This window comes from Chionomys nivalis, chromosome 2 (genome assembly GCF_950005125.1).
Source record: "Chionomys nivalis chromosome 2, mChiNiv1.1, whole genome shotgun sequence".
Taxonomy (NCBI): domain Eukaryota; kingdom Metazoa; phylum Chordata; class Mammalia; order Rodentia; family Cricetidae; genus Chionomys; species Chionomys nivalis.
In genome coordinates this window covers 69,342,716-69,360,529 of record NC_080087.1, presented here as the reverse complement: position 1 = coordinate 69,360,529, position 17,814 = coordinate 69,342,716, and the positions used below count along the sequence as shown (strand labels likewise).

Below are 17,814 nucleotides of genomic sequence, written 5' to 3'. Positions count from 1 at the left end.
TGAAGTCCTAGCAATAGCAATAAAACAACATAAGGGGATCAAGCGGATTCAAATTGGAAAGGAAGAAGTTAAACTGTCATTATTTGCAGATGATATGATAGTGTACATAAGCAACCACAAAAACTCCACCAAAGAACTCCTACAGCTGATAAACACCTTCAGGAATGTGGCAGGATACAAGATCAATTCCAAAAAATCAGTTGCCCTCCTATACACAAAGGATATGGAAGCAGAGAGGGAAATCAGAGAAGCATCACCTTTCACGATTACCGCAAACAGCATAAAATATCTTGGGGTAATTCTAACAAAGGAAGTGAAAGATCTATTTGACAAGAACTTTAAGTCTTTGAAGAAAGAAATTGAAGAGGATACCAGAAAATGGAAGGATCTCCCTTGCTCTTGGATTGGGAGGATCAACATAGTAAAAATGGCAATTATACCAAAGGTAATTCATAGATTTAATGCAATCCCCATCAAGGTCCCATCAATATTCTTCTCAGATCTTGAGAGGATAATAATCAACTTTATATGAAAAAACAAAATAATCAGGATAACCAAAACAATTTTATACAATAAAGGAACTTCTGGAGGCATTACCATCCCTGACTTCAAACTCTATTACAGAGCTACAGTAATGAAAACAGCTTGGTATTGGCATAAAAACATAGAAGTTGGCCAATAGAATTGTATAGAAAACCCGGATTTTAACCCACAAACCTATGAACACCTGATTTTCTATAAAGGAGCTAAAATTATACAATGGAAGAAAGAAAGCATCCTCAACAAATGGTGCTGTCATAACTGGATGTCAACCTGTATAAGAATCAAAATAGACCCTTATCTATCACCATGCACAAAACTCAAGTCCAAATGGATTAAAGACCTCAATAACAATCTGAACACACTGAACCTGATAGAAGAGAAAGTGGGAAGTACTCTACAACATATGGGCACAGGAGATCGTTCCTATGTATAACCCCAGCAGCACAAACATTAAGGTCAACATTGAATAAATTGGACGACTGAAACTGAGAAGCTTCTGTAAAGCAAAGGACGCTGTCACTAAGACAAAAAGGCAGCCTACTGACTGGGAGAAGATCTTCACCAACCCCGCAACAGACAAAGGTCTGATCTCCAAAATATATAAAGAACTCAAGAAACTAGACTTTAAAATGTTAATTAACCCAATTAAAAAATGGGACACTGAACTGAACAGAGAATTCTCAACAGAAGAAGTTCAAATTGCCAAAAGACACTTAAGGTCATGCTCAAACTTCTTAGCGATCAGGGAAATGCAAATCAAAACAACTTTGAGATATCATCTTACACCTGTCAGAATGGCTAAAATCAAAAACACCAATGATAGCCTTTGCTGGAGAGGTTTTGGGGGAAGGGGTACCCTCATCCATTGCTGGTGAGAATGCAAACTTGTGCAACCACTTTGGAAATCAGTGTGGTGGTTTCTCAATAAATTCGGGATCAACCTACCCCAGGACCCAGCAATACCACTCTTGGGAATATACCCAAGAGATGCCCTATCATATTACAAAAGCATTTGTTCAACTATGTTCATAGCAGCATTGTTTGTAATAGCCAAAACCTGGAAACAGCCTAGATGTCCTTCAATGGAAGAATGGATGAAGAAAGTATGGAATATGTACACATTAGAGTACCACTCAGCGGTAAAGAAACAACGACATCTTGAATTTTGCATGCAAATGGATGGAAATAGAAAACACTATCCTGAGTGAGGTAACCCAGACCCAAAAATGTGAACATGGGATGTACTCACTCATAATTGGTTTCTAGCCATAAATAAAGGACACTGAGTCTATAATTTGTGATCCTAAATAAGCTAAATAAGAAGGTGAACCCAAAGAAAAATATATAGTTATCCTCCTGGATATGGGAAGTAGACAAGATTGTCGGGCAAAAAAATTGGGATTTTTGTAGTAGGTCCAGCGGGCTGCTTCCCGCCACCCGGCTAGCTCTTCCCAAAATAATTACATGGAAACTGTAATCTTTTAAGCACTGGTTGGCCCATTAGTTTTAACCTCTTATTTGCTAGCTCTTACATATTGATTTAACCCATTTCTAATATTCTTTGTAGCATCATGAGCTGGCTTACCAGGTAAGATCCTAACCTGCATCTGTCTGGAGTGGGAGAATCATGGCGACTGCCTGACTTGGCTTTGTTCTCCCAGCATTCTGTTCTGTCTACTCCGCCTACCTAATTTTCTGTTCTATCAGGGCCAAGCAGTTTCTTTATTAATTAACCAATGAAAGCAACAGATAGATACAATACCCACCTCCATCATGGGATCTTGGGGGTGGGGTGGAATGGGGGTAAGAGGAGATGGGGAGAGAAAAGTGAGAAGGGGAGGATGGGGGGAACTTGGGGAAATGTGATGGTTGGGATAAAAGAAGGGTGGATATGGGAGCAGGGAAGTATATATCTTAATTAATGGAGCCATCTTAGTGTTGGCAAGAGACTTGAACCTAGAGGGGCTTCCAGGTGCCCAGGGCGATGTCCCCAGTTAGTTCCTTGGGCAGCTGAGGATAGGGAACCTGAAATGGCCCTATCCTATAGCCATACCGATGAATATCTTGCATATCACCATAGAAACTTCATCTGGCAATGGATGGAGATAGAGACAGAGACCCACATTGGAGCACCGGAATGAACTCACAAGGTCCCAATGAGGAGCAGAAGGAGGGAGAACATGAGCAAGGAAATCAGGATCGTGAGGGGTGCACTCACCCACTGAGACAGTGGGGCTGATATATTGGGAGCTCACCAAGGCCAGCTGGACTGGGACTGAAAAAGCATGGGATAAATCCAGACTCTCTGAACATGGTGGACAATGAGGGCTGATGAGAAGCCAAGGACAATGGCACTGGGTTTTAATCCTACTTCATGTTCTGGCTTTGTGGGAGCCTAGCCAGTTTGGATTCTCACCTTCCTAGACCTGGATGGAGGGGGGAGGACTTTGGACTTTCCACAGGGCAGGGATGATGGAGGTGGGTCTTGTATTAATCTGTTGCTTTCATTGGTTAATTAATAAAGAAACTGCCTAGGCCCATTTGATAGGCCAACCCTTAGGTGGGTGGAGTAAACAGAAGAGAATACTGGGAGAAAGAAGCCAAGTCAGGAGTCGCCATGATTCTCCCATTCCAGACAGACGCAGGTTAAGATCTTTCCTGGTAAGCCAGCTCGTGGGCTACACAGAATATTAGAAATGGATTAGATCAATATGTAAGAGCTAGCCAATAAGAGGCTGGAACTAATGGGCCAAGCAGTGTTTGAAAGAATACAGTTCCCATGTAATTATTTTGGGGCATAAGCCATGCGGGCAGCCGGGTGCCGGGGACGCAGCCCCGCTGCTCATATTACAACACAGGGAACCCTGACTGCTTTTTGGACTGGAGTGGGAGGGGGAGAGGTGTGGGGGGGAGTGGGAGGATGGGAATGGGATGCTGGGAGGAGGCAGAAAATTTTTTCAATATAAATAAATAAATAAATAAATAAATAAATAAATAAATAAATGGAAAACAGAGACTGACAGACAAAAAAAAAAGAAACCTCCAAGTAAGCCTTGTGGCAAGATGGCATGTCTCTCACACATACATCCTGTTTTTAATCTATAGAGATATTATTATAATATAATAATTATATTTTATTATATAATAATAATATTAAAAAATATTATATAATTATTATAATATAATATAACATTATTGAGATAGTCAGATAAAATTGTTTAACACTTTCTACCCACATCTTCATACATACACATGATAATGAAAAAAGGTCATGAATTTGAAGGAGAGTGGAGAAGAATCTATGGAAACGTATTTAGGAATGAAAGGGAAGAGGAAAATGTAATTATATTAGAATCTCAAAAATAAAAACAAGCAAAGAAAAACACAAAACCCAAAACTTTCTTTATTCCTCTTCTCTTTTCTCACTTTATCTGTTGGTCACTGACAAAGCACTTCCCTTATTTATAAAATGCAGGGACAACAGAATCAGAGTCCCCAAAGTTCTCAGAATTTCCTAGATACTGATTATGTCTGCACAATGGTTGTGCACTTGAGACAGATTTTGTTATATGAAATTTCTGAATCCACCCTTCTTCCACGGAATTCAGAGTCTGGATCTTCCCAGGCTGATAGACACCAGGGTAGGTTCTCAAGAGGGACTTTTCTGCCTGGAAGCCGAAAGGTTCACCTGCCCCTGTCTTGGTGTCAGGATGCACAGCTGGGCATAGGTCACATCATTTGACTCATCTGTTGTATCAGCCTGCGGTGTGAAAGTGTAAAAGAAGGTTTATATTGGGAACTGGGAGCCTGGGTGACTAAAGATATTAAGACCCACCTGCTCAACCTGCACTTGGCCTCCTTTTCCCTGTGTGCCATTTGAGTCCAGTAATTCCTTTGGCATGAGGGAAGAAGAAGTGGTCTCTGCCCTTCTGAGTCTGCATGGTTTCACATGGGCATACAAGTCTTTGGAGGAGTCTTTTTCATGTTTTCTCTGCAAATCAGAGACAGTGAGACAAAGAGAATCATTATGACTCACCAGAGGCTCTACATTCATACTTCCTCAGGGTGCATGAGTGATATTTCAGACATTTACATAAAACTAAATGATTGCTGATGTGGTCTTCTGGGACTTCCAGAGGACTTGGAGTATTTGTTAATTTCTTCCATGCACTTCTGGCATATTATTCTGACACTTTGATTTCCTCATCAGTGCCTCATCTTTTAAAAGGAGAATGTCCCTGCCCACAGGACACTTGAATCTGCCATGTCCGTTACCCAGATTCACTGTTAGAAGAGAGCTACTTGTTGGTTCCTTGCCACCTGGCTAGGTTAGACCCAAAATAATCACACAGAAACTGATCAACTAAATCACTGCTTGGCCCACTAGCACTAGCTTCCCACCAGCTAACTCCTATATTAATTTAACCCATGTCTATTAATCTGTATATCATTATGCAGCTGTGTGTGGCCCACCAGGTAAAGTTTCCAGCATTTATCTACAGCAGCTCCATGGTTTCTCTCTCACTCTGCCTTTCTCTTCCCATGCTTTAGGCCAAGCCAGTTTTTTATTCATTAATCAATTAAAGCAACAAATAGACAGAAGGACCTCCTACACCAATATGCCAGTTCATCACATGTTTGTATGAACCTCTTAACTCAAGCTTCACCTTAGAAGGCTCCTTTCAAGTCCCCTTAAATTGACACTGACCATCTGTGCCTCACACAACCTCAAAATGCATCCTCTAACTCATTTCCCTCACACACTTTGTACTGCTCAGTCCATGTGTTTGTTTCTGTATTATCTCCCATCCAGACCTTGTTCCAGTGGGTAGAAAGACCTGTGCCATGCTACATTTGCAGCCCTTACATGAAGCACAGTCTAGGGGGAACCCAGGAACTGGAGAGATGAGTCAAGCAAAAGAATGTTTGCTATGTAAACATGAGCACCTGACTTTGATCCTCAGTGCCCACATAAAAAAGCCAAACAAGAATGCACATGCCTGGGACTTAGGGGACACTGAGGTAGAGACTTGTGTGAAAGGTTCAATGGCACCAGTTCACCCAAAGAGACAGCTCCAGGTTCATTAAGAGAGCTTTCCACAGAAGATGAGTTGTAGAAAACTAGAAGAAGAAATCAGATGTTGACCCCTCTTTCTGCCTGTACTTACACAAACGTGCCTATACATTCCCATCTACATGGTTCTCATTTACTTGTGTTTCCTATTAATTTACTTCTTAGTTTTATAACTACAGATTAAACTCAAGGCCCTATACATCTGAAGTGATCACTTAAATAGTGAGCGACAATTTCTGACCATCATATTATCATAAGTTCTCAGCATTGTGGATAAACAAGAGTCTCACCAGAACATCCAGCTCCATGCTGTCTGCATGCTGTGTGACCTTCACAGTAGCATCTGTCATAACAAAACATGCAGGTCTTCCCCTGTCCAGATTCCCAGGATATCTCACTTCCCCAGACCCCCTCCCTATCCCAGATAGGGAAACAGAAGATGTAGCAGGGTGGGGTGCATAAAGAGGATTTAGTGTCCCAGATACTCCACCACTCCTGTGATGGTGAAACCTCAGGTATCTCCCTCCCAGGCCCTTTTCCTCTCACACAAGACTTCTTCCTGGATGGCAGGAGCTAGCTTGGAGCTGTGGAAACAAGAGGGTGTCAAGTGGCAGAAAGGAAAGTCAAGCAGGTAGAGTCTATGTTTCTGAGCATGATTTACCTCTTCTGGTGGTTTTTGTCCCTGGTCACCGAATCTGCATGATGTTGCAAATGAGTCTCTGTCTGGACTGCAAGAGAGAAAGTCCCCTAATTGGGAGACTAGAACCCCTTACCTAGCACATTCAGGAAAGGATGGGACCTTTATGACTCATTGTGTATGTGTTAATATCTCCCAGGAGATGGAAAAGTCCATACAATACAGAACATTGCACTTGTTTCCAGATGATGTTTTGCAGTCGGCATCTGCAGAAGTGTTTCTAGGCTGACATGTCGCAGACTGACCTTACTTTGGAGGTCAGTGCCCTGAGCTCCTGCTTGGATACTCCACAGTGGGACCCACTAACCCCGGAGACCCAGGCCTCCCACACCCTACTCACCTCCCTTCCTGTCTTTGTTCTGATGCCTGAGTCTGAGGATAAGGAAGATGGTGAGGAAGAGGAGCAGTAGAAAGAAGGCCACAGAGATGCCAATCACAGCCTTTTGGTACCTTGCCGGTCCTAAGAGACAGGTAACATCGTGAATGCAGAATTGTGAATAAGAAGTTACTGTGTGAGGCTGAAGAGGCAATCATAGAGCCTGAACGGGTCTTCACTAGACCCTCTGCATATAAGTTATTATTGTTGGTTGGTTTGGTTTTTTGTGGGGAGTTTCTGACAGTGGTGGTGAGGGGTATATCACACTTTTGCCTGCACTTGGGACACATTCTTCCTGCTGGATGATCTCACCCAACGTTGATCATGTTTCTGCCTGATGTTATGGTATTCTTTTGTGCCATTTTCAACTAATGTGCCTGTGTGGTCTACTCTTTCCTGGGGCATATGGTACAGGGGTAGTGTATCTGAAGGAGACTGGATATGTGACAGGAGATGTGAATGAGTGTACGGAGGAAATGCTGCAATTGGGATGTATTGTATAAGATAAGAATAAATAAAGAAAGAAAGAATTGACTATGTGGTTGCTCCATGTTAGGTGTTTGTTACTTGCTATCATTCTCATAGTCATGTAACCTGGTACCACCTCTGAGCACTTTCAGTCAGTTTTCCTGTCACAGATCACCCTGAAGGGTGGTGCATAGGTAAGGATTGAACCCAGGTTATCCGGTCTTTCACCATATGCCCTATCTTGGAGCTAAACCTCATTAACTGGAAGGAAGGATCCTGAATGTCCTACCCTATCCCTGTACCATACTCATAGACAATGTCACCAACACAATGGCAGATGGAGCAGAATCACTGCAGAACAGAATTCTAGGATCATTTTCTGTAAGTAGATGAAACAGATAAGATCATCATTGAAAGACATTTAATGTCTCTGTCCGGGTCTCCCATTTACACTTGTAGAAACTGAGAATCACATAAGAGAGGGGCTAGTACAAGTCAACTTCTCTAAACAAGAATTTACCAACTGCATAACTAGCTTGATATCCCCCAAACCCACCCTGCAAAAGAGTTGTTGCTTAGACCTCAGTAGTCAGACACAACAGGAATGAAGATCTGTTTTTCATGGCCTAACACAATGGCATGGGGAAATTCTGGGGAATTGTCACCTGCTATCATTTTCATTGATTAGATATAGGACAGATCAACAATATCACCTTCTATCAGAGTATCTCTTCTGCAGCCTAGCTTCTGAGCCTCTGGTTTTCTAGGAGCCATGTTAGGAATCTCTGCTTCACACCTAGTAGCTTGGTAATGATTAGTGGAAGGATTCCCTATTATCTCATCTCTTATCAGTCTTCTACCTACACTTCAACTTCTCCAAAACCTTCCAGTTTCCTACCTAAAATCTTCTGGGACTCCCATGCAGAAGGTGAGATGATGATCAATTGAGAAAAAACAGTTGGTTTCTAAATCTCTATCTAGGTCAAATCCTAGGTCAATTATCTTGTCTTAATTGAGCTCAAAGAGGTCTGGGTTATCTCACCTGAAACTATGATCTCCTCAGGGAAACAGGGTGTGACAATAGGTAAGGGGATGAGCTTTGGGGACCAAAGCATACATAGAAACCCCCAAGAGCTGAGATCACAGCACTTATGGAGAATTCTGCCTGATTTTGTAAATCTTGAAACTGTGATTTTTGATACAAATATGGATGGGCTGCACCTTCCTTGAACAGAAGGAAAGTATCCACAGGGACTGATGATTGACACTGCAGGGTCACATTCTCTCCTAAGGAAACAGTAGTGCCTGGATGCACAGAGAGATTTGGTATAACAGCAGGGTACCCTCAAGAGAAGAAAATTAGTGAGTGAAGGACTGCAGCCGTTGTTCTGAGTCCCCCTTTCAGAACTTAGTCTCTCTATATTTTAACAGACTTTGCACTCACTTGTACCTGGACCTGTTTATCTGTGAGATGTTCATCATCATCTTTATGATGAATCCCAGGTCTCCTCCCAGCTTAACCTGAACCAAGATGGGTCCCAAGTCAATAGACTAAAATCCTCACCTGTGAGCAGGATGTCCAGAGGATCACTGGGGGAAGACCACTCAGAGGAGGAACTGTGTGCACCAAGGCATCTATACTGACCACCAATGGAGGAATTCACAGAGCCTAAGGTGAAACTGGCATGAAAATGTCCATCCTGAGACTGATGGACAGAGACCTGGGTGAGGCCACTTTCCCCCTTCTTAAACAGAGCAAATCTGTCATAACTTATCTCAGAGGAACACTTGAGAATCAAGTTCCCTCCAGGGGCCAGGACAGAACCTTTGTGGGTCAGCAGGGAGGGCTTGACAGTCCTGTAAGCAGGAGACTCAGGAAGCCATACAACTGGATCTTTCTATACATTCCACATTCCATCCTGCCCTAACAGTGCCATGGCCATTCATACTCTTGGACTTAGCACTCAACAGTTTCCTTTAGCCACCATGGCTTTAAACCTTCCTTGAGGCAGCACAACGTATGGCAAAGGGTTTATAGTGCCAAACAGTTGAGTAAATGAGACTTCCTCACCTGAGACATGTATCTCCAAAGGGTCGCTGGCCTCTGACCACACATGAGTGGAATTTGTGTAGTATCCATAACATCTGAAGGGCCCACTCTTACTGGATGCCACGGTGATTTCAGGAAACAGAGCTAGGGATTGTCCAGGGTGTCTAAACTGTGCCTTTTGGGACCTGGAGAAATTTTGATCTGCCCCAGTCAAAATGAACCAATCATATCCTTTAGATGAGATACACTTAAGAGTCACATTCCCACCTGGGGTCACCACAGGGCTGGGCAAAGCTGACAGAGTAGGTTTACCATGGTGAACACCTAGGAGAGGAAGAGGCAGCCTGTTTAATGAAAGACAGCCCATAATGTCTCCAGCAGAAAAGCTGGGGAAGCACACCTATAGAAGATTATTTCCTGAGGACAGAGCCAAAGATTGTGACACTTAGTGACCTCTCACCTGTCACCACCAGCTCCAGGGTATCACTGTGCTCTGTCCAGCCAGCAGAGCTGTATGAGTAACAGTTGTATCGCCCTGCATTCAGTCTTGTCACAGATGGGATGGAGAATTGTGCCTTATTGTTCTGGTCTATTTGGGTTTGTGTGTAACTGGGTTCTGGGCTTCCTTCTTTATATATCACATACATAAGGCTTTCTAGGGTGCCCTCACACCATATGGTAACAGGACTCTCTGAGGTGATCACAGAGCCTGGATGAGCCCAGATAGTGGGTTTGTGAAGAGTGCCTGAAAGAAGCAAGAAAAATAGAAACATCTTTTTATGACAGTTGCACACAAAAGCTCACAATAGGGAATGACACTTAAGCTGATGTATAACAGCAGAAGGTCACATAAAGACCTGACTCGTCCCTTGACTCATTAGGTTCACTGTTATTATCCAGACAGATTTCTGCACCTCAAGTCCAGCTGTATCACACATTCTATGACACTAGATTGAATTGTCCTGCCTCTTGATCACCCACCCCACACACATGACCTCCTTTCCTGGGATCCTATGTTTTTTGAAATATTCAAAGGAAAGGCTGGAGCTTACTTACCTGAGACCAGGAGCTCTAGGTCATTACTAGGAACTGACCACAGCTGGGGGCTACTCCAGTAATAGCCATAGCATGTAAATCTCCACCTCTGGTTGTGAGTCACAGGACCAACTCTAAAACGAGCTTCTGATAGCTTAGGGTATATATCACGTGAGGACACAGGCCTGGAGAACTTCTCATTATCCTTCACTAGAATGAAGCTGTTATATTCCTGTTGTGAGACACACTGAAGAGTCACATACCCTCCTGAGGTCACCACAGGGCTCGGCACAGCTGACAGGGTGACTTTGCTAGGATAGACACCTAGTAGTGAAGAGGAAACCTGTTAAGTGGAAACAGAAGGTAAACATTGCCCCCATTTCCAGGAATTGAGGAGACACCACAATGAGCATTCATAAGGATGCAGAAGTGCCCTCTCACCTGTCACCCCCAGCTCCAACATGTCACTGCGTTCTGACCACCCTGAAGAGTTGTAAGAGTAACAGCGATATTTTCCTGCATGATGCTGTTCCACAAATGCTATTGAGAACATGGCTTTGTTACCAGGATCTTTTGGGGTTTGACTGTCCCATGGTGCTGGGCTTCCTTCTTTATAGAGGAAATACATTGGTTGCTTTCCCTCGGTCCCCTCACATAAGATCGTCACATTATTTCCTGAGGCAATCACAGATCCTGGCTCAGCCCTCAAAGTGGGTTTCTTAAGTTTTCCTACAAGGAAGCAGAAGAGAAGGATGTGGGGATAATCAAACAGTTTCCAAGTAAAGATCAAATTGCTCCTGATCTTGAACTTTACCCCTAAATAGGAAAAGAACCAATAATGTCATGGGAAGACACATCATTCTCCTGACCCTCCCAGGTTCCATCTTATTATGCCCTGTCCTCATTTTCTATACAGTAATTCTCATGGTCTACACACTGTGTCAATTGACTCAGAAACCCTGAATCCTCAAACACATCATACACCATGGTCTAAACTGGGATCCTGTGTCTAGTAGAATATGATTCTACAGAGAGCCTGAGGTGCCCTCACCTGAGATCAGAAGTTCCAAAAGGTCACTCCCTTCTGACCACACCTGAGAATTACTTGTGTAATAGCCATAGCATCTGAACCTCCACCTTGGGCTGAAAGCCGTTGGTGTCACTTGGAACTTGGCAAAGAACAAACCAGTTTGGTTTTTTTGTGAACGCTGACTACGCGAGAACTTCTGATTATTCTTAGTTAAAATGAACCAGTTGTATGAATGATTTGAGGTACAAGAGAGGGTCACAGACATTTCTACAGTCACAACATGGTCTTGCAGTGTCAACAGGATGGGATTGTTGTAGACTCCTAAAAGAAATCACATAGAAAATTAAAGGGGACCACACAGTCTAAATTGTTGGCCATGGATTTCCTTCTATGGGAGATAGTGCTACAGCAGTCATTACTTGAGAGTGACTTCTGGGGCAAGGATTTTGAGTGTCTCTCACCTGTCACCACCAGCTCTAAGGTGGCACTGCGTTCTGTCCATCCAGTAGAGGTGTAAGAGTAGCAGCGATATCTCCCTGCATTCAATTCTGTCATAGATGAAATGGTGAGTTTTGCCTTATTGTTGGAGACTATTTGGTTCTGTTGGTCCCAAGGTTCTGGGCTTCCCTCTTTATATATCACATAGATTAGGGTTGGTAGGGTTGCCTCACACCAGAGGGTAACATGACTCCCTAAGGTGATCACAGAGCCTGGCTCAGCCCATATGGTAGGCTTGCGAAGGGTCCCTGCAAATAAGTAGGAAGAAAGGAGGTGCATCTGTCACTAAAACGTCACAGAAAAGGTCACAATTACCTCTTACACATAAGCTGATCTGCAATAGCAGGGGTACACATAAAGACCACACATTTCTATGGATCTAGACTCTACTATGAGTATCAAGTATGGTTTCTGCACCTTAAGACCAGATGTATCACAAATTCTGTGACACTGAGTCCTGTAGACCTGGTTGTCAATCACCCAGCACAAATCAAAAATTTTCCAGGGATCCTGTGTCAGTTGCAATTACACTCAAAGTACTGCATTTCCTTACCTGATACCAGGAGCTCAAGTTGGTTACTGGACACCGACCACAGCTGAGGGCTACTCAACAAATAACCATAGCATGTGAACCTCCATGTCTGGTTGGAGGTCACAGGACCCACTGAGAACAGGGTTCTAAATTGGCCAGAGTACATTTTCTGTAAGGGCATGGGACTCGAGAACTTCTCACCATCCTTCATTAGAATGGACATGTTATATGGCTCTTGTGACACACACTGAAGGATCACATGTTCTCCTGAGTTCACCACAGGGCTGGGACTGGCTGACAGAGTGAGTCTGCTGGAGAAAAATCCTAGGAGAGCAGAGAAATCCTGTTAGGTGAATTTACATGAGAAATATGGTTTCCCTCTTCTCATATTTGAAAAAGAAGCTCCCTTAAGGCAAATCCTGGGGCTGCGGTAGATTTCTGTTACCTGTCACCACCAGCTCCAGGGTGTCACTGCTTTCTGATGAGCCATTGGTGCTTGTATAAGAACACCAATATTGGCCTGCATTGTACCATTGAACCAAAGAGAAAAAAAACTCGGCCTTATTCTCAATTTCTAGAAGGGCTGTTGGAATCAGGTAGTCTTGGCTTCCTACTTTGTAGAGACGATATTCTTTGACTTCTGAGGGCCCTTCACAGATGAATGTCACCTGATTCCCATCGGCTACCACATTTCCTGGCACTGCTCTCAGTGTAGGTTTAGAGAGAGCCCCTGAAAGAAATTGACAATTGGTTCCCCAGAACTCCACCTCTGATACAAGCTTCTGACCCTGAACCTTGCAGGCATCCCCAACATCAGGCCAAACCTGCTGTTCTCCATCTGCTCTGCTCATGAGTGCCCCCTGATCCCCAATAAGGATGTCCAAACTAGGACAGCTGGGAAGAAACTTACCTGCTGATGCTGGGTTCCAGAGGTTCGGGCTCAGTCCTGGAAGAGAGTGACCTGTGAGTGTTTACACTGAAACATGAGTAGGGCCTCCACTGGCTGGTGCCTTCTGGAGCTGATGAGACATCCCAATGGCACAAATCATGATTGTGAGCTGGATTCCCTCCCCATGTGGTATCTCACCAAGAAACAGCAGGACTATAAGAAATGGATTCATGGCATCTTCCAGTTGCCACAAGTTTGCAGATGGATGATCTCCTTTCCAAACACAAACACAAAATGTGTGGCCTATGCAAGCTAACTTCTGATTCCTGTCATGAGGATGTCATACTGGCAGCCCCTGAAGAAGAGGAACTGTTCTAACCAGCTGCCTGACTCTTTTCTTCCTGGTCTGTGATGGGTTGGGCTAAAGATTTTGTGGCTTCTCTCCCTCTGTTGTTGTTTAGTTTTGGTTTTTGTTTTTGTTTCTGAGACAGAACGTCTTAAACCTCACGCAGGTCTCAAATATCTCCTTCTCCTTGAGCTTTCTGTGTACTGGTTTTACAAACCCAAGTCTGACTGTGGTCTCTTCCTGCAGAACATCTCTACTGTAACCATCGACATCTGCCTAAATGCTCTCAGTCACCACCTATCAGGACTTAACACAATATAACCCTGATGGTTTCCTGACCTAACACCTTCACTTGCAGGATATGGTGGCTGTTCTTTTTCTCTTAGTTATTGGTTCTCCTTTACTCCTTCATACAGTTTCTTAGCCTGTCTGGAAGATTCTTTAGGATATTGTATGAACATTACCTAAGGATAGAAGAACAATGCCCACACAGGTCACACTAAACAATGGTAACAGAAACAAAGACAAGTCTCCATTCAATTCTAGCTGGTGAAACAATGAGTTACATTAGGGCTCTGAAGGAAAATGTCTACAATTTGGGATTTTGTGTTTTGTTTATGTTCATTTGATTGCTGGTTTAGACAGGGTCTAATTCTGAGCTCTGGCTGTACTAGAACTCACTCTGTAGACATCCAACAACAAGTCTGTTGAGAACAGTGTGCTCCGCTATGCCCAGAAATACTGGAAACTTCTCAGTGGTTATGTCCCTGGGGAAAAAACAGCTTTGCCTGAAACATTTAACTGCCTATAGTTCTCATTGGAAAGGAGTGACCTTAGGAGCCTCAACACCAAGAAAGAATACTGATAGGACCAATGTTCTACAGGTCACTTGTGTGTAATAACAGCTACAGAGACTTCAATAGGACCAGAGTATTGCCATGGTGGAGAGCAGTGTTCTACAACAAAGAAAGATGCAAGCTGATGCTGCTGGGATCATAGAGAACTGAAGGGACACACTGAGCACATGATCCTTTATTTCTCCTGGACGAACATGGAAAAGACATGTATGGAAATGGCAAAGGAAATGTGGTATGCTTATAGCTTAGATTTAATTCTACTCTGCTAAATAATAATCTCTCATAGATTGATTTCTCTTTTCTTATCAACATACATGTCTAACATAGGAACAAACTCTCAGCATCCTCTCTTGTGTTCCTATTTTATTGTTCAGAATCCTTCTGGTTTTTGTAAAGGCTGAATTTGATTTAATGCCTGTTCAATCACAAATGTCTATTCCAAATTAATGTTATTGGTATTTCAACTCTGAGCCTCAGCACCATCTTGATTGTCTAATATCAGTGTCATTTTCACCATGTTTATTAATTCATGATTGCTTGTGATTTGAATGTACAAGAAATGATTAACCTTCATACAGTTTTATATAGTGTTTGGCATGCAAGAGGGATTTGGTCACGTAAATGTTATGGTTAAAGGGCGCCTTCTCTAATCTCATGTTTTGCAGATGGTTAATACATTGCATCTAAACTGTGAAGGTCATCAAAATCTGGAGCTGAAAAACAGAACTGAAAACTTCCCCAAAATGAAAGTTTTCAAAATTCAGACAGTTCCTTATTCAAGAAAAGAAGCTAACATTGTTCAGTGCCTTAACCTACCCTTGGGAAGGATCATTCAGGGGGAGTTTTTCCTTTATGGTGTCTGAGGTAGGGTCAGGGCTCCAAGATTATTGCTCTGTGCTATATCTGTAAACAGGTTCTGCACATACTTCATATTGCTGTCTTCTGCCCACATTGACACTAACATAGGTTAATTCCTATATTTATCCACAGGTTTATTGTTTCATGTGTAGTTATCAGTTTTGTTGTGGGAAATTTGTTCACTGTGTGATAAAGTTTTGCTTTGACCTGTGTAATTAAAGGCTGAATGCCAATAACTGGCAGGAGGTATAGGTGGGACATCATGGCAGAGAGAGAACTCAGGGAAGAAGAAAGGCAGATTCACCAGTCAGACACTAGACACAGAAAGGACAGTGGAGCTGGAAGATGGAAGAAAGGTTATGCCATGATAGCTAGGTAGGAGAAATAGGCAGGATTTCTGCAGTGAGAGAGAGGAAGAGGAGGAGGATATAAGCATGCAAATTGTGCCATAGAGATTCTACAAGACTCAGAGCATGTCAGAGGTGCAGAATGGAAAAGAGGTAACTGATTTTCATAAATGATAAAATTCTTTGAGTCATTATTGGGAGGCTGGATAATAGGTCAGAGAAAGACCCCTTCAAATGGCGTCCATTGTGGGGATAAGTATTTCCACATACTGCCCAAAAAAGATTTTTAAAAGTACCAAACATGGAACCAGATGTTGCTTCTTATTCCCATGGTCTTGGGTGGTCATTGCCTGATGGCTTGAGCCAACCAGCACCAAGTATGGAGATTCATGATAGGTTTAAGGCTTGTGCTGTTTTATTTTTTTTTCTTTATTTTAATTTATTTTTTTTATTGAAAAAAATTTCCACCTCCTCCCAGCCTCCCATTTCCCTCCCCCTCCTCCCACTCCCCTCCTTCTCCCCCCAATCCTCTTCCCCTCCCTCTCCAGTCCGAAGAGCAGTCAGGGTTCCCTGCCCTGTAGAAAGTCCAAGGTCCTCCCCCTCCATCCAGGTCTGGGAAGGTGAGCATCCAAACAGGCTAGGCTCCCACAAAGCCAGAACATGAAGTAGGATCAAAACACAGTGCCATTGTCCTTGGCTTCTCATCAGCCCTCATTGTCTGCCATGTTCAGAGAGTCCGGTTTTATCCCATGCTTTCTCAGTCCCAGTCCAGCTGGCCTTGGTGAGCTCCCAATATATCAGCCCCACTGTCTCAGTGGGTAGGTGCACCCCTCATGGTACTGACTTGAATATCTTGCATATCACCATAGAACCTTCATCTGGCGATGGATGGAGATAGAGACAGAGACCCACATTGGAGCACTGGAATGAGCTCCCAAGGTCCCAGTGAGGAACAGAAGGAGGGTGAACATGAGCAAGGCTTGTGCTTTTTCAAAACAAAAAGATAAGACACCAAAAACAGAAGTAGCACAGGTAATCCAGCTTTTCAGACTACCCTGTTGCAGTTTCCTCAAAATTCTGCTTCTAGAACAACTTCAAATCTTCTAGGTGAGAGGGTTTAGCCTCATAGACAACTCAAGTCACACCTCAGATAAGTCCTAGATTTCCCCATCACACTGAGATAGACAATAGCTAGTAGCTCTCTCAGGACTTGACTATTATCTTATTTTTCTTAGGGTCGCGTAAAGATCCATCATTCCCAGACAACAGGAAGCCATCTAGAGAACACAATGTCTGTATTTCCAAGAGGTGGGGTAGGTAGTTTCTGGTCATTCAGTGGTTTGTGGATGTTTGATATCATTTTGGGGTTGGATGTAAATTGTTACTGGTCATGGTAAGGGAAGAAAATAAGCAAGGGAGGTGTACTCAAAGATTTATGTCTGAAAAAAAAAAGGCATTAGACAGCAGCAATAATAGGATAAAAGGGTAGATTATTGAATATACATTTAGACTAAAAATCAAATACTAGTCTCAAATATTTTACATTGGTATGGACTTTTATATATTGATACAAATTTAAAATTACCTTGCTATGTTGTGTATATATTTCTACACATCTTTAAGGTATTGTACCTATGCAACACATTTAATGATGTAATGAATAATTAAGAAATACAGGTTAATAATTAACCATATATAATAATCAGACTTGTAGTCATATTAAATATGACTTAAAGTTAAACAAAGACATATTTTAGATGGATATTTGATCTTCAAACACTTCATAAATCTACAGAATATGTCATTTAATATTTTTTTCATTTAAGATATTTTAATAACCTAAGGCTTTTTATGACAGTGAGGCATTCTGAATCTGGAAGTACCAGTATACTTCATAAAATGATGAGAGCATTGAAGAACATACATATGGGGTTTGGGTTTTATTGTAACAAGATATCCACTGGGTAAGAAAGCCATTGTCTCTTCTGCTGACAGGATGCTATCCAAATTGGACAAGTAGGACACAAAAGAAGAAAACTGCCAAAATTTGCCAATACAAGATAGGATTGTCGATCCTGTACAAAAAGATTCACTGGATGGGTGAGTGTGTTCCTGACAGGCCAGCAGAAGCCCCGGAAAGGGAGCACAAATTTTCCTCAACCCCCTAAACTTTCTGGTCATTCTGCAGGGGCTTCTCTCCCCAGGTACTGCCTC

At 42.7% G+C, this 17,814-nt stretch overlaps 2 protein-coding genes across 2 annotated transcripts; both read right to left on the bottom strand.

Annotated features, from left to right (window-relative positions):
* Window positions 1-3,920: 3,920 nt before the first annotated feature.
* On the bottom strand, window positions 3,921-6,197 carry LOC130870243 (neutrophil immunoglobulin-like receptor 1). Its single transcript, XM_057762861.1, has 4 exons — window positions 6,164-6,197; window positions 5,908-5,960; window positions 4,379-4,534; window positions 3,921-4,303 (listed from the first exon to the last, which is right to left on the bottom strand). The coding sequence occupies exons 2-4, from the start codon at window positions 5,923-5,925 to the stop codon at window positions 4,193-4,195; spliced, it is 285 nt and encodes a 94-aa protein (XP_057618844.1). The 5' UTR covers window positions 5,926-5,960; window positions 6,164-6,197; the 3' UTR covers window positions 3,921-4,192.
* Window positions 6,198-6,274: 77 nt separating this feature from the next.
* Window positions 6,275-13,581, bottom strand: LOC130868086 (leukocyte immunoglobulin-like receptor subfamily B member 3). The gene is made up of 13 exons (XM_057760330.1): window positions 13,391-13,581; window positions 13,214-13,249; window positions 12,749-13,033; window positions 12,325-12,627; window positions 11,735-12,019; window positions 11,295-11,594; window positions 10,685-10,972; window positions 10,265-10,567; window positions 9,669-9,953; window positions 9,230-9,532; window positions 8,723-8,827; window positions 6,655-6,774; window positions 6,275-6,345 (listed from the first exon to the last, which is right to left on the bottom strand). The coding sequence occupies exons 1-13, from the start codon at window positions 13,422-13,424 to the stop codon at window positions 6,275-6,277; spliced, it is 2,718 nt and encodes a 905-aa protein (XP_057616313.1). The 5' UTR covers window positions 13,425-13,581.
* Window positions 13,582-17,814: the final 4,233 nt, after the last annotated feature.

What these genes read in the sequence shown, in the direction of transcription:
- LOC130870243 (XM_057762861.1), bottom strand. An exon ending in GCCAAGTGCAGGTTGAGCAG is followed by an intron (nt 4,304 to 4,378) that starts GTGGGTCTTAAT and finishes TTCACACCGCAG; the next exon opens with GCTGATACAACAGATGAGTC.
- LOC130868086 (XM_057760330.1), bottom strand. Translation starts at nt 13,424, where the DNA reads ATGAATCCATTTCTTATAGTCCTGCTGTTTCTTG. An exon ending in ACTTGAGCTCCTGGTATCAG is followed by an intron (nt 12,020 to 12,324) that starts GTAAGGAAATGC and finishes ACTTATTTGCAG; the next exon opens with GGACCCTTCGCAAGCCTACC. An exon ending in TCTGGACATCCTGCTCACAG is followed by an intron (nt 6,775 to 8,722) that starts GTGAGGATTTTA and finishes CCTGTCTCTTAG; the next exon opens with GACCGGCAAGGTACCAAAAG.